General features: G+C 37.3%; 1 protein-coding gene across 1 annotated transcript in view; it reads left to right on the forward strand.

Moving 5' to 3' along the window:
* Positions 1–16073, forward strand: part of LOC101899922 (C3 and PZP-like alpha-2-macroglobulin domain-containing protein 8) — a gene marked incomplete at its 3' end in the record, with an annotated part of 19061 nt that extends 2988 nt beyond the window's left edge. The window contains 8 exon segments of the mRNA XM_005184634.4: positions 827–1235; positions 3383–4203; positions 6132–6393; positions 6452–6719; positions 6778–6865; positions 10081–11164; positions 12789–13310; positions 15574–16073. Of these exon segments, the coding sequence (XP_005184691.2) occupies positions 827–1235; positions 3383–4203; positions 6132–6393; positions 6452–6719; positions 6778–6865; positions 10081–11164; positions 12789–13310; positions 15574–16073 (3954 nt within the window).
* Positions 16074–25245: the final 9172 nt, after the last annotated feature.

Consider the following 25245-nt stretch of genomic DNA (forward strand, 5'->3'; position numbering starts at 1 on the left):
TGTTTATTTGCCAAAGAGGTCAGCTGAAAATGTGCATCTTAGGTTGGCCACCAGAACTCAAGCGCCGGCCATGGTGATGGTGTGAGCCGTCATAACAGCCGATGGTCGCTATCCGCTAGTATTAATCGACCGTGGCATCAGAAAAAATGCTGAATATTATCGCGAAAATATTTTGGGCACGCAAATATTTTGGCCACAGACCTTGGACATTACAACAGGACTCAGCACCATCGCACTAAGCACGCGCCACCAAAGAATTGGTACAAAATGAGGTTCCTCGCTTCATTTCCAGCGCACAATGGCCACCAAAAAAAAACCTTTGATATCCTCGATAATTGGATTCTTTCAACTAATAGCCTATCGATATAACAAAAAGCTTAGATAGTCCTTCAAAAAAAAAAAAAAAAAAAAAAAAAAAAAAAAAAAAAAATAAATAAAAATAAAAAAATAAGATAAAAATAAATAAAAACTCCACGACTTTTTTCTTACAAAAATCTAAACAATTCAGGATTCTTCGATTGATAGTCCTTGAAAAATTGAAAATTAAAGAAAATTAAAAATATCCATTATGGACTAATAGACCTTCTTAGAAAAAAATCCACGACAAATGTTAATAATCCTTTCAAAATATTAGGTTCACGACTATTGATTTGATGGGCCTTCGAAAATATTAGCAAATAACAACTATTGTTGAATTGATGGTCCTTAAAAAATTTTAAAGAGATTATTGGACAGATGGTCCTTCAAAAATTAATATCTTTTTTAATCCTCCCATAGTCCTATAGAAAATTTGCATTAAAATCCCGTTTTTTTTCTCCCCTTTCAGTTATTACTCCATTATTGCACCGGGACACATCAAATCGAATCGTAAATATTCAGTATTGGTATCGCTGAACGATGCACCGGAGACGGCAAAAATACGCCTCTGCATTAGGGGTCCATCGTATCACATGCAGACCGATACCTATGTACAGCCATTCGAAAGTAAGGTAGTCACTTTTTTACCGAAAAAATTGATGAGCGGTGAACATAAATTAATTGCCGAAGGTCTGAGCGGCATTCGTTTTCGTAATGAGAGTGTGTTGGTGGCATTTCCCGGCGATGGGCCAAAAATTTACATACAAACCGATAAGGCTGTTTTCAAGCCGGGCGATGAAGTACAATTTCGCGTGGTCATATTGGATGAGCATACTCGGCCGTTTAAGATTTCCGAACCGATACGTGTCGAAATAACGGTAAGTAGGAGAAATGGTGTAGTAAATTGGGGGGAGTATGTAAAGTGACTTTTTGCACAATTATCTGTAAAATTTTTGAAGCATACTTTAAGGTGCTACCATGATTGAATAATGCAGGTAGCCTCATCAATACAGCAAAACTTTCAAAACATGGAATGAAAAATTATTAAAATTTGTTAAAAAAAAATCATCTCTTAACAATATCTGACCGACTCTTATAAAAAAATAGAATTCAATTTAATTTTGTAGATTTTTTTAACTTTTTTGACATTTTGACAATATTTACCTGTATTCTTCTACCATGGACATTACCCAGAATGTTTAATCTAAAAAGAATCACTTTAGGGTGTGGCAGAAACTAATATAAACAAACTAAAAAGCTTTAAAAACTTTAGATACCCTCCATCATTTGGAAGGAATTTGTCATTTTTCAAAAAAATAAATAAATAAATAAATAAAATAAATAAGTAAAAAATTAAATCCGTTAAAAATTCTGTTCAAATCTTAAAAATGTAGCAGTCATTCAAATTGCAATATTCAAATGCGGAACTAAAAATAATGTATCCAAAATCATCAAAATACGAAATAAGGGGAGGTACCATTATACGGGGCCTATACCAAAACATGGATCAGCACAGACTATTTTCTGTCGTAGACTTCCCATTATGAACCCTAAATACGAGGTTCGAAACAATTCCGGTGAATAATATCGCTTAAATCATCAAAATACCGAATATCGGGAGGTACCGTTATAAGGGGGCTTTACGAAGACCTGGACCTGCACAGACAATTTTTTGTCTCAGGTTGTAGTATCCATTACGAACTTCAAATATCAAATTTGAAACTATTCCGGTGAATAATGTGGCTTAAATCATCAAAATACCGAATATCGGGTGGTACCTTTATATGGGGGCTCTAGGAAGATGTGGACCTGCACAGACAATTTTCTGTCTTAGGCTGTAGTATCCATTACGAACTGCAAATTTGAAACAATTCCGGTGAAAAATGTCCCTAAAATCATTAAAATGCCGAATATTGGGAGGTACCGTTTTATGGGGACTATACGAAAACGTGGACCTGCACAGACAATTTTCTGTCATAGGCTGTAATATACATTACGAACTTTAAATACCAAATTTGAAAAATTCCGGTGAATAATTCGCTAAAATCATCAAAATACCGAATATCGGAGGTAGCTTTATATCAGGGCCATACGAAGATGTGGACTTGCACAGACAATTTTCTGTCGTAGGCTGTAATATACATTTCGAACTTCAAGTACCAAATTTGAAACAATTCCGGTGAATAATGTCGCTAAATTCATCAAAATACCGAATATCGGGAGGTAACGTTATATGAGGGCCATATGAAGATATGGACCTGCACAGACAATTTTCTGTCATAGGCTGCAAGATACATTTCGAACTTCAAGTACCTAGTTTGAAACAATTCTGGTGAAAATGTCTCTAAAATCATTAAAATACCGAATATCGGGAGGTACCGTTATATGGGGGCTATATGAAGACGTGGACCTGCACACACAATTTTCTGTCATAGGCTGTAATATACATTTCGAACTCTAAATACCAAATTTGAAAAGATTCCGGTGAATAAATTCGCTAAAATCATCAAAATACCGAATATCGGAGGTGCCGTTATATTGGGGCTATACGCAGGCGTGGACCTACATGACCTATTTTCAATACTAAAAGTCCTGCAGACATGATATGCATTTGAGTAAAATTTTATCAACTTACTTCATTTCGTTCGGAAGCTAGAGTGATTTTCACAGACGGACGGACTTACACCGCTAAATCGACATAGAATTTTATGCTGATCAAGAATATATAGTGTGTGGGGTCTACAAAGCATATATCGAGATGTTACAAACGGAATGACAAACGTAATATACCCTTCACGCTATGGTAGAGGATATAATAAAATACTAGTCTAAAAATTGATGGGAGCTTCTCAAAGTATGCTTTACAAATATAAAATATGATAAAATCTCTTTACATATGACTCACAAAATTGTGTAATCGGCCCTTAAGGAATTCTGGATAATAGCTGCGTTCCTTCGATTTTATGAAATCATAATCATTATTTTCTGAAAAAAATAATTTTTTCCTACCTTTTCCTTTTTGTAGGATGGCAAAGACAACCGTGTTAAACAATTCAAAGACATTGCCCTGGTGAAGGGTGTCTACAAAAACAAGTTTCAGCTCTCGCAGTATCCAGTTATGGGTGATTGGTATATAAAGGTCTATATTAGCGGCAAGTATGATTACAGCCATACCAAACGCTTTCGAGTGCAAAAATATGTCCTGCCCAAATTCAGCGTTTACATTGAAACCGATGGAGACCTGATTCCGGGCAAAAAGACCATTAATGCCGTGATATACGGCAAGTACACCTTTGAGAAATATGTTGAGGGTGACGTAAAGTTAAAGCTGGTGGAGAACCTAAATGATTCGGTCTTAGAGGAAAAAGAATTCTATCTAAAAGATAGACTCGAAGTTGCGTTCGACGTGAGTAATCATCCAATACTGCCGCTTGGGATAAGTATGCGTCTCATTGCCGAATTGACTGAAAAACATACGGGGATTACTCGAAGTGATAGTGCCCACATTGGGGTGCACAAGAACCCCTTCAATATGTATGTCGATTCGGACTCTATAGTATTCGCCAAAAATAAACCATATCGTCTGAAACTTACCGCTAAAAATTGGGATGGATCAGCCATTGAAGATCACAAGGTGCCGGTACGGATGCAACATGGCGCCAGGGAGTATAGCGCCTATTTGGATAGCAGAGGCGAGGCAGTCTTTCAGTTTGAGCATGAGAAGAACTCGAATCATGTATTTAACTACAAAAACGTAACATACACGCTGTCGAATATTTTCGAATATGAACCGTTGACGACGAACAAAACTGAATCGTATTTTGAGCTGCGCGTTGTGAATGAGGAGTAAGTATAATATTCGATTTTTAAATCTCAAGGTCTTCTAGAGACAATAGAAGATCTCAAGGTGTTCTAGAGACAATAGAAGCCCTCAAGGTCTTCTAGAGATAATAGAAGATCTCAAGGTCTTCTAGAGGCAATAGAAGATCTCAAGGTCTTCTAGAGGCAATAGAGACAATAGCAGACCTCTAAGTCTTCTTCAGACAGTAGGTGACCTTAAGGTCTTTTATAGACAACAAAAGAACTCAAGGTCTTCTAGAGACAATAGAAGACCTCAAGGTCTTCGAGAGACGAAAAAAGACCTTAAGGTCTTCGAGAGACAATTGAAGATCTCAAGGTCTTTTAGAGACAATAGAAAGCCTTAAGGTCTTCTAAAGAGGTCTTCTATAGATAAAAGAAGACATCAAGGTCTCCTGTAGACGAAGAAGGATTTAGATTTAGAAGACCTCAAGGATTTCCATATAGACAATAGAAGACCTCAAGGTCTTCTATAGATAAAAGAAGACCTGAAGGTCTTCCATAGACAGAAGAAGATCTCAAGGTCTTCTATTGGCAATATGAGACCTCAAGGTCTTCTATAGGCAATATAAGATCTCAAGGTCTTCTATAGACAAAAGAAGTCCTCAGGGCCTTCTACAGACAATGTAAGACCTCGAGGTCTTCAAAGACAAAAAACGACCTCAAGGTCTTCGAGAGACAATAGAAGACCTCAAGGTCTTCTAGAGGGAAAAGAAGACCTCAACGTCTTCTAGAGAGATAAGAAGACGTCAAGGTCTTCTAGAGACAATTTAAAAACTCAAGGTCTTCTATAGACTAAAGAAGACCTCAAGGTCGTCTATAGTCATTAGATCACTGATCAGTGATCATCTATAGTCAATGGATGACCTTCGTCTTCTATAGACAATAGGAAACCTCAAGGTCTTCTATAGACAATAGAGAATCTCAACAAAAGATAATCTTCTATACACTAAAGAAGACCTCAAGGTCGTCTATAGTCATTAGATCACTGATCAGTGATCATCTATAGTCAATGGATGACCTTCGTCTTCTATAGACAATAGAAGACCTCAAGGTCTTCTAGAGACAATAGAATAGGTGACCTCAAGGTCTTCTAGAGACAATATGAGGCCTCAAGGTCTTCTATAGGCAATAAAAGACCTTAAGGTCCTTAACAACAAATTTGAGGTCTTCAGTTCTATCCCTTCACCCAATACCAAATTTAGTACTATTAAGTACTTTTTGTACAAATTCAGATTTCAAGAACTATCTGTACACCCAGTACCAAATTGTACCAATCATAGAACTATTTAGTACTTTCCGTACATATTTCCGAAACCACCTCAATACCTCAATTCCATATACCAACAGAGTCCTCAATATCAATTTTGAGGATTCCAGCCCTTTTCCTTCACCCAATACCAAATTTAGTACCATTTAGTACTTTTCGTACAAATATATTACGCATTTCCAAACAACGGCAAAATCTCAAACACAGGTACCGTCAGTGCTCTAAATATCATATTTCAGAATTTTATCTCAATCCCTTTACCCAATGCCAAATATAGTACCATTCAGTACGATTCGTACAATTATAGTACACATTTCCGACATCAACTCCATATGTCCTGGCTGCACATGAACAGCGGCCCTGCTACCAAATTCCGATTTCAAGAACTATATATTTACCCAATACTAAATTGTACCAATCATAGTACTATTCAGTACTTTTCGTACAATTATATAGTGCTATTATCATAGTACACATTTCCGAAACCAGCTAACCTACTATCAACAGCAATTCCAATACAGTTCGTCCGTGCACCATTTAGTACAGTTCTCACATTTAGTACACATTTCCCACCCCATCTTCGTATATTAATCTTACATTTCAACCTTTATTTTTACGGTCTTGTCTTCTAATTGTTCCTTTCCAGTCTTCGTTTGGACACCCCGGTCAGACTTGAAGTAGTCTCCACAAAGGACATGCCATATTTGGTATATACGATTGTTGCCCATGCCAACATAATAATTTGTGATCGTGTAAATTTCTCGCCAAGCCAGAAAGACTACGTCATCGAAATAATTCCCTCCATAGAGATGGTACCCTACGCCTTTGTCTATGTGCACTACATTGATGATGGTAATTTACGTTACGAGGAAATCAAATTGAAATTTCCATTGGAGTTTGAAAACAAGGTAAGTCAGTTTTTCAAATACGTTAGGTTTATACGAAAAAACATGCTGCTCGTTACAGGTTTCAATAATGGCGCCCAAACAAGTCAAACCCGGCCAAGAGGTTACCCTTGAGCTGGCTGCCCAACCAAAATCATATGTTGGCATTTTGGCTGTAGATTTGGGTGTATATCTTTTGGACTCAACATATGATTTGAATAAATGGCCCATTTTGTATTCGTTGTTGTACGACACATCTGGGGTAGCTTTTCAGGCCCTGATCTATCCTGGATATTTGTCGGGGGTGATTACGTTCACAAATGCCCATTACAAGTTTGTGCCATTAAATGGTAAGTGGGGTGTTATTAAATTGAAAAAACAAAATAATTTTTTCTAACATTCTTGTAGGTTTTAAGGCATATAGTCCAGCCGCAAATACACCCCTTAAATTTCGTAGAAAATTTCCCGAAACATGGATTTTTGAGAACTATGAAATGTAAGTTAAATTTTTCATTTTGAAATTTACCGAGGAGAAAACTAATAGAACCATGGCACAATGAACTCACATTCAATTTTTCTGTTCAAAATTATTTCATCTGCTCCATATATAAATCCTAGAAAACAACAGTGATCTCAACATCAAATGTCAGAATTTCGGCCTTATCCTTTCACCCAATACGAAATTAAGAAATATTTAGAACGCATATCGAAAAAAATCAACACCTCACAAACAGAGATCCACAATTAGTACTATTTGGTACGTTTCGATCAATTATAGTAAGCTTTTGGAAAACCAGGATCACCAGGTACCAAACGAACCTTCACTTTTAAATTGGAGAATTCCAGGCCTATCCATTAACCTAATACCAAATTTAGTACTATTTAGTACTTTTTGTACAATTATATTACAAATCTCAATTACAGACACCTACAGAGACCTCTATATCAAAATCGAGTATTCCAGCCCTATCTCTTCCCGAATAACCAAATTTAGTACATTTTAGTACTTTTCGTACAATTGTAGTAAACATTTCCGAAACCTCCTCCACTTCTCAATTGCAGATTCCAGCAGAGACCTCAGTATAAAATTTCAAAATTCCAGCTCTGTCCCTTCACCCAGCTCTCTCACTTCTTGCATTACTAAATTTAGTATCTTTTAGTACTTTTCGTACAATTATAGTAGACATTTCCGAAACAACCTGCATATCTCAATTACAGATTCCAGCAGAGACCTCAGTATTAGATTTCGAGATTCCAGCTCCATCACTTCATCCAGCTCTCTCCATTCCCGCATTTAGTACAATTTAGTAATATTCGTACAATTATAGTAGACATTTCCGAAACAACCTGCATATCTCAATTACAGATTCCAGCAGAGACCTCAGTATTAAATTTCGAGATTCCAGCTCCATCTCTTCACCCAGCTCTCTCCCTTCCCTCATTTAGTACCATTTAGTACTTTTCGTACAATTATATGAGACATTTCCGAAACCTCCTCCACATCTCAATTACAGATTCCAGCAGAGGTCTTAGTATTACATTTCGAGATTCCAGGTCTATCCCTTCACCCAGCTCTCTCCCTTCCCTCATTTAGTACCATTTAGTACCATTTAGTACTTTTCGTACAATTATAGTAGGCATTTCCGAAACCTTCTCCACATTTCAATTACAGATTCCAGCAGAGGCCTTAGTATTAAATTTCGAGATTCCAGCTCCACCTCTTCACCCAGCTCTCTGCCTTTCCTCATTTAGTACCTTTTAGTACTTTTCGTACAATTATATGAGACATTTCCGAAACCTCCTCCACATCTCAATTACAGATTCCAGCAGAGGCCTTAGTATTACATTTCGAGATTCCAGGTCTATCCCTTCACCCAGCTCTCTCCCTTCCCTCATTTAGTACCATTTAGTACTTTTCGTACAATTATAGTAGGCATTTCCGAAACCTTCTCCACATTTCAATTACATATTCCAGCAGAGGCCTTAGTATTAAATTTCGAGATTCCAGCTCTATATCTTCAACCAATACCCAATTTAGTACCACTTAGTACTTTTCGAACAACTTTAGTACACATTTCCCAAACTATCTTCATATCTTAACCAAAGACAACAACAGTGACATTTATATCGAATTTCAGGATTACAACTCTAACCCTTTACCCAATACAAACTTTAGTACCATTTAATACTTATCGTATATTTGCGATACCACCACCATATGTCCAGGCTACACATAAGGAGCTACCCTCATAACAAAATTTCAAATTTCCAGCACTACCTCTTCGCCCAATACCAAATTGGGCGATCGCAGTACCAACAGAGAACTCAGTATCAAATTTCGAGACTTCAGATCTATACCTTCAACCAAGACCCAATTTAGTACCACTTAGTACTTTTCGAACAATTTTAGTGCATATTTCCAAAATCACCTCCATATCTTAGCCACAGATATTTATATAAAATTTTAGGATTACAACTCTAATCCTTCACCCAATACCAAATTTAGTTCCATTTAGTACTTTTCGTACAATTATAGTACACATTTCCAAAGCCACCTCCATATCTTCACATTCACTCAATACCAAAATTTAGTACCACTTAGAACTTTTTGCACAATTATAGTAAACATTTCCAGAACCAGCTCCCTTTCTCAACTTCAGACACCAACAGAGTGACATCTGTATCAAATTTCAGGTCCATCCCTTCACCTTACCAAATTTAGTACTATTTATTGATTTTCGTACAATTATAATATACATTTCCAAAACACCTCAATATCTCAATTATAGACAACAACAGAGACCTTAATGTGAAATGACGGGATGGCAGCCCTATCCCATCAGGCATTACCAAATTTAGTACCATTTAGTACTTTTCGTACAATTGTAGTACTCATTTCCAAAACAACCTCCAAATACCAATAGAGATCTCGATATCAAATTTGAAAATTCCAGTCCCATCCCTTCCCACACTACCAAATTTAGTACCATTTAGTACATTTCGTACAATTATGGTACACATTCCCTATACCACCTCCATATGTCCAGGCTACACATAACAGCCACCCTAATACCATATTTTAAATTTCTAGTACTATCTCTTCGCCCAATAACAAATTGTACCAAAAATAGTACTATTTCGTACTTTTCGAGCACTTGTAGAACACATTTCCAAAAGCACTTATTTATCGCAAACCTTCTACCGATGGGGACTCCAATATAAAATTTTAAAACTCCAGCTTCACCAGTCCCTCCCGATACCAAACTGTTTCAAATTTAGTACCATTTCGTACAGGTCGCGTACTTTAGTACAGATTTCCAAAACTGCCCTTCATATATTAAATCTTCCTTCCAACCTTGATTCTCATACCAAATTTCATGCTTTTAGCGCTAACCGTTCATATTACACCAAATGATACCATTTTAGAAGTTTAGTACAATTTTAGTACATTTCGTAACTTTAGAGTTCAAATTTCAAAAAATCCTTTATTACATCTATCCTACACTTCATCATTGAATCTAATTCAAAATTTCGGAATTCCAAGTCATTTCGTTTGTCCAATACAAAGTATTTAACTTTTAGTACATTTTAGTACAGTTCGTACACTTTTGGTACGAATTTCCAAAAAACACAAAATTTCAAGATTCTAGCTTCAGATTTTTATATATAAATGGATATAGCTCTTTAATTCTCACCAATCATTCATTCCAGAACCAATGACATCACAAAAATCTCCTTAAATATCCCCGACACCATCACGACATGGCGCGTTACGGCATTTTCGGTAAATGAAAAAACCGGTTTTGGTATTGTCGAAGGTCCGACGGATATCACCACCATACAACCGTTTTTCATCAATCTCAATTTACCGTACGCGGTGAAGCGCGGTGAAATTGTCAGCATACCGGTGCTGGTGCACAACTACCATGACGAAAGTTTAGAAACCGAAATTACGCTCTTCAATGAAGATTCCGAATTTTATTTCATGGAATCGTCTATTTTCAATGCCGACGAAGGTTCGACGGACAAGATGAGAATCAAGCGGCACACAGTTACGGCGAACAATGTTAGTACTGTCTCCTTTTTGATAAACCCCCGGCAGGTGGGCGAGTTGAAACTTCGTATTACAGCAACAACACGCCTCTCATCCGATGCTGTGGAACAAAAACTCAAAGTGGAACCGGAAGGTGTAAGGAAACAACAAAATAAGGTGCTATACATCAATGCCATGCCCGAAGAACGAGTGGAGGCCACTTTTCCCCTACACATTCCCACCGACATAGTGCCCGATTCGGAATTTATTACCCTAACAATGGGCGGTGATAATATTGCACCTACCCTAAAGAATCTCAATGATCTGGTGGCCATGCCCACAGGTTGTGCCGAACAAAATATGGTTAATTTTGCTCCAAACGTTTTGGTGCTGCAATATTTAAGGGCAACGGGTAAATATGGCAAGGAACGATCCTTGGCAGCCAAGGCGAAACGTTATATTGAAATTGGTTTCCAACAACAGATGTCATATCGTCATGGGAATGGAGGTTACAGTGTTTTTGGCCCAAGTCGAGATGCCGAACCCAGTACATGGTTGACGGCCTATATTGTGCGATTTTTTATAAAATCTGCAAAATATTTATCCATGGAAGCGCACATCGTTGAGAGTGGTCTCTCATACCTCGCCAGCACTCAACACATGGATGGCAGTTTTCCCTATACCGGTTATGTGTTCTATCCGGCACAACAGAATCGTTTTGGATTTACGGCCTTTGTTCTGATGACATTCCTGGAGGATGCGGTAAATATGCATTTCAGGTTTTCAATGTCGATTTAGAAGAAAAATTAAATTTTGGATTTTTCCAAAATAAAATTTTGAAAAACCAAAATGGTGAATTTTTAAAAAAGGGATAGAGCTAGAAATTTAAAATTTTGAAAGAGGACCGCTGAGGAGTTGTTGTATACATGTACTACTCTGTGCATTTGTTTGTAACAGGGAGAAGGAAGCGAGACAGAGCCATAGTTACTTTTGAGGATATTCGTAGAATTACTTTCTGAGTCGATTTATGCATGTCAGTCCGTCCGTCCGTCCATGTATCCTTATGAACAAAATACAGATCGCATTTATTATCCGATTGAGCTTAAATTTTCCAAACAATATTGGTTTGGCCCAAGGACGAACCCCATTCAAATTGGTGATAATCGGATCAGATTTAGATATAGCTCCCATATATCTTCAACTGATGGCCAATACAAGTCCAAATGGACTGAATTTTGGCAATTCCGACGGAATTCAGCCTAAAAGCAAGTGCTTAAAATTTTGGTGAAAATCGGTTTCCATATGCTTCCATATGTTTCATCCGATTTGGTGTTTTAGTCTCTCACATTTGTAATATGCATTTGAAAACAATGATATTTGGTACCAGATATCAGATACAGCCCAGAAATACCTCTGCCAAATTTTATCAAGATCGGTTCAGATTTGGATATAGCTCCCATATATATCTTCAATCGATTTTGGGTTAATTGTGTACCAAATGGCCAATATCATTTCAAATGACCTGGCACATCCGACCGAATTCAATTTAGAAATAAGACATTCGGAGAAAATCGGTTCAGATATAGCTATAGCTCCCATATATATGTTTCATCCAATTTCGTGTTTAAGTCCCCCACATTCGTAATAGGCACCTCACAAGAATGATCAAATTTTGTATTTGAAGTTCGTAATGGATATTACAGCCTATGACAGAAAATTGTCTGTGCAGGTCCACGTTTTCGTATAGCCCCCATGTAACGGTACCTCTCGATATTCGGTATTTTAATGATTTTAGCGATATTATTTATCAGAATTGTTTTAAATTTGTTATTTGAAGTTTGTAATGGATACTACAGCCTATGACAGAAAATTGCCCGTGCAGGTCCACTTTTTGGTATAGCCCCCATATAACGGTATATCCCGATATTCGGTACTTTGATGAATTTAGCGAATTCATCGAATTTTTGTTTTCTAGTTTCGCATCTGAATATTGTAATGGCTTATGACAAAAGTTTCCTATGCAGGTCCATGTCGTCGTATAGACCCCAATATTCGGAATTTTAAAGTTTTTAAGAGAATTTTTAGCGAATGTTATTTTTTTTGAAAATTTCTAAATGGTGGAGGGTATTCAAAGTTTTGGTCGGCCGAATTTACTGTTATTTTACTTGCTAGCTCTATTTCCATCATTTTTATTATTTTTTTTAAATTATTATTTAAAAATATATTTTTTCAGAATATATTTTTCTCAGAGGATTTTTAATGCGGTCAAAATTTTATATTTATTTTTTCGCTTCGTAAATAAAATAATTATTATTTTTTCATTTTACTTATTATTTATTATTTCTATGTATACAATAATTTTCATGCCTTTCTTTCCCTTTTTCAGAAATATGTCCAAAAATATAAGACAGCAATCGAAAAAGGATTAAAGTTTCTCGATGAGAGCGTAGATAAAACAGACGATGTCTACGCTCTCTCCATTATGGCTCTCACACTCCAAATGGCTAGGCATTCGAGTGCCACAAAAGTCCTTGAAAAACTTATGAAATTCAAACAAATGTCCGACGACAGAGTTTGGTGGTCTCAGAGCGATCACAACAATGCCAAGGATGTTGAAATAACTGCCTATGTTTTGATGGCAATGCTGGAGGCCAATGCCGATTCAAAATCCACTAAAAACATATTCAAATGGTTGACAGAACAGCGAAATGAACGCGGTGGCTTTAAGTCTACCCACGACACTGTGGTGGGTCTGCAGGCCTTGGTTAAATATTCCATGAAATATAACTCGATTGCAAATTTAAATGTCCGGGTAAAATACACGGCGAAAAATCATAAGGCCGAGTCGTTGAAATCCGGTGAAATTGTGGTGGACAGCAATAATGTGATGATCTTGCAAACTGAAGAGGTGAGTTATTCTGCGAGACATTTTAAATACAAGAGAGATATATTCAAATTTAAAATTGTTTTATAGGAGAATAATGGCAGTAGGAGAGATCTTTAGAAAATTTTTTTGAGCAGGCAAAATTTTTGGAATTTTAAAAATATTTCTTAAGGAGTTAACAGGGCTAAAATCAGGTTTTTTGAAAAATATTTTTGGCATACTATCAGATCCAGAAATTTTAAAAATATTTAAGGACTTTCACAGCCGGAAACTTGGATAATAATCCTTAACTAAATTTTATGGTAGGAAGGACTTCAAATTTAGGAATTACTAGGAAATACTGGTGAGATGAAAAAACTGCAACCAACTTAAGACTGCTGCCATTTATAAGCCACTCGTCCGACAGCTGTTCAAATTATTCAAGTGACAGCTCATTATATTGTTTACAAGCGTACAAAAGCATTTTGGTGAGAATGTTCCTGAAAAAAAGTTATTCGTGATGGAATTCAAGCGTGATAGTGTGATTTCTTTATATTTGGCTTGAAAAGCGCAAGTGGCTATCGTCAGAGCACTCCAGCATTTAAATGTGAATAAATCTTTTGTGTCTCGTACCATCGCTCGTTACCGTGATACTTGTAGCGTAGCCCGGCGTCAAGAAAGCGGAAGCAAAAAATGTCGGAAATAGCACCAAATTGTAGAATAAGTTTAGAATTGCTCACCTTTGACACGAATTATAGTCTTCAAACGGCAAATGAAACCGTCACACGCTGTCCGAATGTTACTCTGCGGTATTTTGGCCCATTCCCGGAGAAGTGCTTGCTTGAGGTCATCGACACTTTGATATTTTTTAGTGCCAACCTTTCTCTCCAAAATATTCCAGGCACAACAGTCCAACGGATTGGTATCCGGAGATTTTGGTGGCCATTGTGCGCTGGAAATTAGGCGGGGAACCTCATTTTGTAACAATTCTTGGGTGGCGCGTGCTGAGTGCAATGGTACTAAGTCCTATTGGAATGTCCAAGGTCTGCGGCCAAAATTTTTGCGTGCCCAAGGGTTTAATACACCCTCCAGAATATTTTCGCGATAATATTCGGCATTTATTCTGATGCCACGACGGTGAAAATCGACATCGAATGAACCACGAGCTAAACCATCTATGCACGGGCATCGACATAGTCAGAAGTATCGAGCTGCAGCGACTACGGTGGCTAGGCCATGTAGTGCGAATGGAAAAGGATGCCCAAACTCATAAGGCATATAAAAGCGAGCCTACTAATGGTTCACGCAGAATGGGAAGGCCAAGAATTAGATTGAAAGATCAAGTCGAAGATAATATATCGGAATATGGTCTTTCAAATTGGAAATGTTTGCATGCCCAAGGCTTTAATACACCCTCCAGAATATTTTCGCGATAATATTCGGCATTTATTCTGATGCCACGGTCGATTAATACGAGTGGAGAGTGACCATCGGCTGTTATTGAGGCCCACACCATCACCATGGCCAGCGCTTGAGTTCTTGTGACCAACCGAAGGAGCACATTTTCAGCTGACCTGAAACGTACGTCCCTAAATTCACTCAATTTGGGCTGATATTAGCCATTACACAATAAACCTGAAATTCGGTCGGATGTACCAAAATTCAAGGCATTTGAACTGATATTGGCCATTTAACCCGAAATTGAAATATGGAAGTCATATCCAAATCCGAACCGATCTTGATACAATTCGGCGGAGGTATTTCTGGACTGTATATGATATCCGGTATCGAATATCATTGTTGTCGAATGCGTATTACGAATATGAGGGACTTAATTACCAAATCGCATGAAACATATATATGGGAGCTATAGCTATATCTGAACCGATTTTCATCATTCGACTTGATGTACTTGCTTCTAGACTGAATTCGGTTGGAGGTGCCGAAATTCAGGCCATTTGGACTTATATTGGCACAATTAACCCGAAATCGGTGGAAGATATATAGGAGCTATTTTTAAATCTGATCCGATTATCACCAATTTCAATAGGGTTCCTCCTTGGGCCAGACAAAAATTGTTTGGAAAACTTCCTCACAATCGGATAATAAGTGCGAGCTGCATTTTGTTCACAAGAATACATGGACAGACGGACGGACTGACATGCATAAATCGACTCAGAAAGAGATTCTATGAAGATCCTCAAAAGTAACTCTCGAATTTCGTAGAATTTTAGGACATATTTATGTCAAATACTTGAAATATTTGTTTTTTTAAACAGATTTTTTATTTCAATTTTTCTTTTTCCAGCTACCCCGAAACACCCGTGCCGTGGAGATAGAAGCCAGTGGCCAGGGGAATTCCTTGCTACAGCTGTCTTATCATTATTATGTGGTGAACGATGAAAATTATCAACATTTTCGCATAGAACCGAAAACAAAAATGCTAAACCCTGAGGAAATGTTTTTGGAAATTTGTTTCAGCTATAAAGGCGAAAAATCTGCTGTCGCCGGAGCCACCAATATGATCATTATGGAGGTGAATCTGCCATCCGGTTTTACCACCAACGACGAGGACAGTAGTGATTTGTTGGAAAATGAAATTATTCAAAGGCTCGAATCGAAAAATGATGAAACTACCCTCGTTATCTATTTTGAAAAGTTGACGGCGAACGTACGGAATTGCTTGAATATTTTGGCCAACAAGGTGCATGATGTGATCCTGCACAAGCCAGCCTCAATTACCATTTATGATTACTATAATATAAGTCGTCACGACACGGCTTTCTATGGCCTGGAGAGCGATAAAATGTCAGGTGGTAATGTTAAGCTTGACGAAACATTAATAAGAATCGGCTGAGGAATTATATCGTGCCTTAAAAATATAATTAAATAAATTAAAATTATATATTTCATATTTTTGAAGAATTTTTATATAGGAGATTTTCGGAAAGCTACAAGAACAAAAATTAGAGACAAACAATTTTTTTGTTGAAGCCCAGAACAAACATTTTTGAAAGAAACTTCTGTACTTCTGAGCTTCTGAACATCGACCGAAGAACTAGAATTAAAAATATTTTCGAGGATATGAAGAAAAAAAAAAGGTGTAAATTCGGCCGGGCCGAACCTTGATACCCTCCACCATTTGGAACGAATTTGGCAATTTTCAAAAATAAATAAAATCCGTTAAGAATTCTATTAAAATCCTAAAAATACCGAATGTAACCGTTATATTAGGGTCCTTGACCTGCATCATCAAAATACCGAATATAGGGAGGTACTATTATATGGGGGCTATACCAAAACGTGGACCTACACAGACAATTTTCTGTCAGTAATATCCATTGCGAACTTCAAATATCAAATTTGAAACAATTCCGGCGAATAATGTCGCTAAAATCATCAAAATGCCGAATATCGGGAGGTACCTTTATATGGGGGCTATATGAAGACGTGGGCCTGCACAGACAATTTTTTGTCATAGGCTGTTGTACCCAATACGAATTCTAAATACGAAATTTGAAAAAAACTCCGCTGAATAATATCTAAAATCGTCAAAATATTGAATATCGAGAGGTACCGACATTTCACTTTCAGGGAGTAAAGTGCTTAGAAAGAACTTCTAGTAGACGATTCAGTTGAAAAATGTCGCTAAGATCATCAAAATACCGAATATCGGGAGGTACTGCTATATGGGGGCTATACGAAGACGTGGACCTGCACAGACAATTTTCTGTCTTAGGCTGTTGTATCCATTACGAACTTCAAATACCAAATTTGAAACAATTCCGGTGAATAATGTCATTAAAATCATCAAAATACCGAATATCGGGAGGTGCCGTTATATTGGGGGCTATACCAAAACGTGGACCTACATGGCCCATTTTCAATACCAAAAGTCCTGCAGACATAATATACATTTGAGTTAAATTTTATAAATCTATTTCTTTTCGGTCGGAAGCTAGAGTGATTTCCACAGACTGACAGACGAATTGTGACCCTTTGTGTGATTCTTTGTGGGTAAGGTACTAGAAGGGGTTCGCAGATGATTATAATCTTCACAGTAGATCTTGAATTAGTATAAATAATGAGATGTGTGAAATATGTAGAGAACCGGATGCTTATTTCGGATTTTATAATCGTTTTGGGTATTCAAGTCTTTGAGCAGAAGGAATTTTTTCCGTCTCTACCCTCTCTATAACAGATCTTGTGCCGATAGAAATATTGAGATGTGCCAAGTCTGAATGGAATCGAATGTTAATTTCGCGTTTTATGAGCTTCATGGGTATTCAAAATTTTGACTCTTTGTGGGAGAGGTACCAGAAGGACCGATATATCCCATTCTTACAGCAGGTCTTGTGTTAGTAGAAATAATGGGATAAAGAGAATTGGATGCTTATTTCGGATTTTATAATCGTTTTGGTTATTCGAAACTTTGATCCTTTGTGGGGGAGGTACTTGATGGAGTGGACAGATATATCCCATCTATACACCAGACCAGATAAAAATATTGTGATGCGAGTAATTTGAAGAAATCGGATTCTTACATCACATTTTATAGGAATTATAACTATTCAAAATTTTGACTCTTTGTGGGTGAGGTTCAAGAAGGAGTCGACCGATATAATCCATCTTCACGCCGAATCTTGCGTTAGTAAAAATATTGGGATACATAAAATTTGAAGAAAAACTGTTTTTCAAAACGTTGTCCCTTTGTGGGGGAGGTACCAGAAGGAGTGTACCGATATATCTCATCTTCACACCAACTCTTGCGTTGATAAAAATATTCAGATATGTCGAGATTGAAAGGCATTGGATGCTTATTTCCAGTTTTTTTTTTTACGAGTTTCATGGCTATTCCAAATTTTGACCCGCTGTGGACCGATATATCCGATCTTCACAACAATTCTTGTGTTACTAAAAATATTGGGATGTTAGAAATTGGGAGACAATCGGACTTTTATTTCGCATTTAATTAGAGTTATAATTATTCAAAAATGTAACCCTTTGTGGGGTGGTACTTGATGCAGTGGACCGATATTGTCCATTTTCGCACCTAGCACCTAGCACAAATACAAATATTGGGATTGGAAAAGTTTGCAGCAAAAAGGATGATCCTTTCTTGTTCTATACGTTAAATTATTTTGCTTGCTTTGCTTTGACCCGTTGTGGGGGGTGTACCAGAAGGAGTGAACCGATATTGCCCATCTCCGAATTCGATCTAATTTTGACTTTAATATTACGATATACCAAATTTGGAACAAATCGGATACTCCGTTGGAGAGTTATCGTGCGTACCAGCCAGACAGACAGTTGGACAAATGGACACCCCTAGATAGACTCCAAATGTCCTGAAAACGGGTTTGGTCCAAAGAACCTAGAGTCTAATACCTTTATTTCGATAAGACAAGTTTTGGCCTTTGATATATACCGTCTGCAGCCATATGGCTGAGGGTATAATGGCCCTTATATCAAAGTGCTCTGATTTGTTCTTTTGAGTTTTTTCGGTAATTATTTTGTTTTGTGTTGCACAGTGTAATTGTTATTTTTATCAGACGGAGTTTGGCTAATAAACCGGTTACTATAATAAGCCAAAAATATTCATTCATAACACACTTAGCGCTGTTAAACAAAGACCAATTGAATAATTTTAGCAAAACAAACAAATATTTGTCAAAAATGTCATTTGTCATTCGATAGACATTGTTTATATAATGGAGCAATAAATAATTAGTAATTACACTTGTCACTGCTTTTTGGGGGAACCCCGCCTTGGCCCGTTGTTTTTTTCTGCGGGGAATCAGGTCATCAGAAATAAATGCCTCAAGGGTTATCTTAAAGTATAATGATGATCATTGACGACATTTTGAGATATGATCAAATTAAATATTTCCATCAAACTGTACGTAGTTTGGAGACGGTCCATATAGGTCTAGTCCTTGAGTTGGCGCTTCAAAGAAAATCTTTAATCTACAAGCTGAGATAAAACAAGTTAAAAAGCAGTAAGTTCGACCGGGCCGAACTTTGAATACCCCCCACCATTTGGAATGAATTTGGAATTTTTCAAAAAATAAAATCCGTTATTTTTTTTAAATCTTAAAAATAACGAAGTTAGCCGTTATATTGGCATAGGTATAGCCGTTATATTGGCCTACATAGGCATTGTTTGTCATAAGCCATTATAATATAAAAAAACGAAGCTTGAAATGTAGCTAAAATCATCAAAATACCGACGTGAACCTGCAAAGACAATTTTCTGCCACAGGCTGTAGCATCTATTACAAACTTCAAATACGACATCTCAAACAATTTCGGTGAGTATTGTACCTAAAATCGTCAAAATACCGAATATAGGGGGGGTACTGACATATGGGGCCAATACGAAGACATGGACCTGCATAGACATTTTTCTGTCACAGACTGTAGTTCCTATTACGAACTCTAAATATGTAATTTGAAACTAGTCCGGTGAATAATGACGCTAAAATCATCAAAATACCGAATATTGGAAGGTAACGTTATATGGTGATAATACGAAGACGAAGACCCTCGTTATCTATTTTGAAAAGTTGACGGCGAACGTACGGAATTGCTTGAATATTTTGGCCAACAAGGTGCATGATGTGATCCTGCACAAGCCAGCCTCAATTACCATTTATGATTACTATAATATAAGTCGTCACGACACGGCTTTCTATGGCCTGGAGAGCGATAAAATGTCAGGTGGTAATGTTAAGCTTGACGAAACATTAATAAGAATCGGCTGAGGAATTATATCGTGCCTTAAAAATATAATTAAATAAATTAAAATTATATATTTCATATTTTTGAAGAATTTTTATATAGGAGATTTTCGGAAAGCTACAAGAACAAAAATTAGAGACAAACAATTTTTTTGTTGAAGCCCAGAACAAACATTTTTGAAAGAAACTTCTGTACTTCTGAGCTTCTGAACATCGACCGAAGAACTAGAATTAAAATATTTTCGAGGATATGAAGAAAAAAAAAAGGTGTAAATTCGGCCGGGCCGAACCTTGATACCCTCCACCATTTGGAACGAATTTGGCAATTTTCAAAAATAAATAAAATCCGTTAAGAATTCTATTAAAATCCTAAAAATACCGAATGTAACCGTTATATTAGGGTCCTTGACCTGCATCATCAAAATACCGAATATAGGGAGGTACTATTATATGGGGGCTATACCAAAACGTGGACCTACACAGACAATTTTCTGTCAGTAATATCCATTGCGAACTTCAAATATCAAATTTGAAACAATTCCGGCGAATAATGTCGCTAAAATCATCAAAATGCCGAATATCGGGAGGTACCTTTATATGGGGGCTATATGAAGACGTGGGCCTGCACAGACAATTTTTTGTCATAGGCTGTTGTACCCAATACGAATTCTAAATACGAAATTTGAAAAAAACTCCGCTGAATAATATCTAAAATCGTCAAAATATTGAATATCGAGAGGTACCGACATTTCACTTTCAGGGAGTAAAGTGCTTAGAAAGAACTTCTAGTAGACGATTCAGTTGAAAAATGTCGCTAAGATCATCAAAATACCGAATATCGGGAGGTACTGCTATATGGGGGCTATACGAAGACGTGGACCTGCACAGACAATTTTCTGTCTTAGGCTGTTGTATCCATTACGAACTTCAAATACCAAATTTGAAACAATTCCGGTGAATAATGTCATTAAAATCATCAAAATACCGAATATCGGGAGGTGCCGTTATATTGGGGGCTATACCAAAACGTGGACCTACATGGCCCATTTTCAATACCAAAAGTCCTGCAGACATAATATACATTTGAGTTAAATTTTATAAATCTATTTCTTTTCGGTCGGAAGCTAGAGTGATTTCCACAGACTGACAGACGAATTGTGACCCTTTGTGTGATTCTTTGTGGGTAAGGTACTAGAAGGGGTTCGCAGATGATTATAATCTTCACAGTAGATCTTGAATTAGTATAAATAATGAGATGTGTGAAATATGTAGAGAACCGGATGCTTATTTCGGATTTTATAATCGTTTTGGGTATTCAAGTCTTTGAGCAGAAGGAATTTTTTCCGTCTCTACCCTCTCTATAACAGATCTTGTGCCGATAGAAATATTGAGATGTGCCAAGTCTGAATGGAATCGAATGTTAATTTCGCGTTTTATGAGCTTCATGGGTATTCAAAATTTTGACTCTTTGTGGGAGAGGTACCAGAAGGACCGATATATCCCATTCTTACAGCAGGTCTTGTGTTAGTAGAAATAATGGGATAAAGAGAATTGGATGCTTATTTCGGATTTTATAATCGTTTTGGTTATTCGAAACTTTGATCCTTTGTGGGGGAGGTACTTGATGGAGTGGACAGATATATCCCATCTATACACCAGACCAGATAAAAATATTGTGATGCGAGTAATTTGAAGAAATCGGATTCTTACATCACATTTTATAGGAATTATAACTATTCAAAATTTTGACTCTTTGTGGGTGAGGTTCAAGAAGGAGTCGACCGATATAATCCATCTTCACGCCGAATCTTGCGTTAGTAAAAATATTGGGATACATAAAATTTGAAGAAAAACTGTTTTTCAAAACGTTGTCCCTTTGTGGGGGAGGTACCAGAAGGAGTGTACCGATATATCTCATCTTCACACCAACTCTTGCGTTGATAAAAATATTCAGATATGTCGAGATTGAAAGGCATTGGATGCTTATTTCCAGTTTTTTTTTTTACGAGTTTCATGGCTATTCCAAATTTTGACCCGCTGTGGACCGATATATCCGATCTTCACAACAATTCTTGTGTTACTAAAAATATTGGGATGTTAGAAATTGGGAGACAATCGGACTTTTATTTCGCATTTAATTAGAGTTATAATTATTCAAAAATGTAACCCTTTGTGGGGTGGTACTTGATGCAGTGGACCGATATTGTCCATTTTCGCACCTAGCACCTAGCACAAATACAAATATTGGGATTGGAAAAGTTTGCAGCAAAAAGGATGATCCTTTCTTGTTCTATACGTTAAATTATTTTGCTTGCTTTGCTTTGACCCGTTGTGGGGGGTGTACCAGAAGGAGTGAACCGATATTGCCCATCTCCGAATTCGATCTAATTTTGACTTTAATATTACGATATACCAAATTTGGAACAAATCGGATACTCCGTTGGAGAGTTATCGTGCGTACCAGCCAGACAGACAGTTGGACAAATGGACACCCCTAGATAGACTCCAAATGTCCTGAAAACGGGTTTGGTCCAAAGAACCTAGAGTCTAATACCTTTATTTCGATAAGACAAGTTTTGGCCTTTGATATATACCGTCTGCAGCCATATGGCTGAGGGTATAATGGCCCTTATATCAAAGTGCTCTGATTTGTTCTTTTGAGTTTTTTCGGTAATTATTTTGTTTTGTGTTGCACAGTGTAATTGTTATTTTTATCAGACGGAGTTTGGCTAATAAACCGGTTACTATAATAAGCCAAAAATATTCATTCATAACACACTTAGCGCTGTTAAACAAAGACCAATTGAATAATTTTAGCAAAACAAACAAATATTTGTCAAAAATGTCATTTGTCATTCGATAGACATTGTTTATATAATGGAGCAATAAATAATTAGTAATTACACTTGTCACTGCTTTTTGGGGGAACCCCGCCTTGGCCCGTTGTTTTTTTCTGCGGGGAATCAGGTCATCAGAAATAAATGCCTCAAGGGTTATCTTAAAGTATAATGATGATCATTGACGACATTTTGAGATATGATCAAATTAAATATTTCCATCAAACTGTACGTAGTTTGGAGACGGTCCATATAGGTCTAGTCCTTGAGTTGGCGCTTCAAAGAAAATCTTTAATCTACAAGCTGAGATAAAACAAGTTAAAAAGCAGTAAGTTCGACCGGGCCGAACTTTGAATACCCCCCACCATTTGGAATGAATTTGGAATTTTTCAAAAAATAAAATCCGTTATTTTTTTTAAATCTTAAAAATAACGAAGTTAGCCGTTATATTGGCATAGGTATAGCCGTTATATTGGCCTACATAGGCATTGTTTGTCATAAGCCATTATAATATAAAAAAACGAAGCTTGAAATGTAGCTAAAATCATCAAAATACCGACGTGAACCTGCAAAGACAATTTTCTGCCACAGGCTGTAGCATCTATTACAAACTTCAAATACGACATCTCAAACAATTTCGGTGAGTATTGTACCTAAAATCGTCAAAATACCGAATATAGGGGGGTACTGACATATGGGGCCAATACGAAGACATGGACCTGCATAGACATTTTTCTGTCACAGACTGTAGTTCCTATTACGAACTCTAAATATGTAATTTGAAACTAGTCCGGTGAATAATGACGCTAAAATCATCAAAATACCGAATATTGGAAGGTAACGTTATATGGTGATAATACGAAGACGTGAACCTGCAAAGACAATTTTCTGTCATAGGCTGTACTATTCATTACGAACTTCAAACCTCAAATTTGAAACAATTCCGGTTAATAATGTCGCTAAAATCACAAAAAATAACGAATATCGGGAGGTACCGTTATATGGGGGCTATATCAAAACGTGAACTTACATGGCCCATTTACGAACCAAACCTGCCTACTGGCGAAATAAACATGTATGCAAAATTTTATCCTTCTGTCTCAATTCGTTCGTGATTACAACAGACAGACAGACGGGTATCGCTAAATCGACTTAGAATTTTACGCTGATCAAGTCTGGTCTGACATGAGTATTTCGAGGAGTTACAAACGGAATGACTAAGATAATATACCCTCCACAGGATGCTGGAGGGTATAAAAATTGCAACAAAGTCAAACGCCATAATTTTTACATTTTTTTTACGAATTGGTCACCTTTGGCACGAATTATGGCCTTCAAACGGCCAATGAAACCGTCACACGCTTCCCGAATGTTGCTACGCGCCATTTTGGTCCATTCCCGGCGAAGCGCTTGCTTGAGGTGATCTACACTTTGGTATTTTTTTGTGCCAACCTTGCTTTCCAAAATACTCCAGACACAGTAGTCCAACGGATTGGTATCCGGAGATTTTGGGGGCCATTGTGCGCTGGAAATGAAGCGAGGAACCTCATTTTGTAACCATTTTTGGGTGGCGCGTGCTGAGTGCGATGGCGCAGAGTCATATTGGAATGTCCAAGGTCTGCGGCCACAATGTTTGATACACCCTCCAGAATATTTTCGCGATAATATTCGGCATTTATTCTGATGCCACGGTCGATTAATGCGACCGGAGAGCGACCCTCGGCTGTTATGGCGGCCCACACCACTACCATGGCCGGCGCTTGAGTTGTGGTGGCCAACCGAAGGTGCACATTTTCACCTGACCTCTTTGGCAAGTAAACAGGATCATTTTGTTTGTTTACAAACTGCTGGACAACGAATATTTTCTCATCGGAGAAAAGCCAATTCGGCAGTTCACCACTTTTGGACAAGCGAAGCAACTTTTTAGCTCTTTTGAGTCTATTTTCTTTCTGTTGCAGTGTAAGTTCTTGCACTTTTTGGAATTTCAATGGCTTTACCCCGACCTAATTTTTCAATATTTGCCGAATGGAATATTGCGATATGTTCAGCTCACGAGCCATTTTTCGGCCACTGCGAGGCGGGTTTCGATCAAGTCGCTTCTTTATTTTTCGAACCATTTCTGCTGATGTTGCTGTTTTATTCCGCCCATTTCCTTGACGTCGGGCTACTCTACCACGGTATAACGGTATTGAGCGATGGTACGAGACACAAAAAATTTCTTCACATTTAAATGCTGGAGTGTTCTAACGATAGCCACTTGTGGTTCTCCAACCAAATGTAAAGAAATCACACTATCACGCTTGAATTCCATCACGAATAACTTTTTTTTCTAGAAAATTCTCATCAAAATGCTTTTGTACGCTTGTAAACAATATAATGAGCTGTCATTGGAATAATTTTAAC

This window comes from Musca domestica, unplaced genomic scaffold (genome assembly GCF_030504385.1).
Source record: "Musca domestica strain aabys unplaced genomic scaffold, Musca_domestica.polishedcontigs.V.1.1 3, whole genome shotgun sequence".
NCBI classification, from domain to species: domain Eukaryota; kingdom Metazoa; phylum Arthropoda; class Insecta; order Diptera; family Muscidae; genus Musca; species Musca domestica.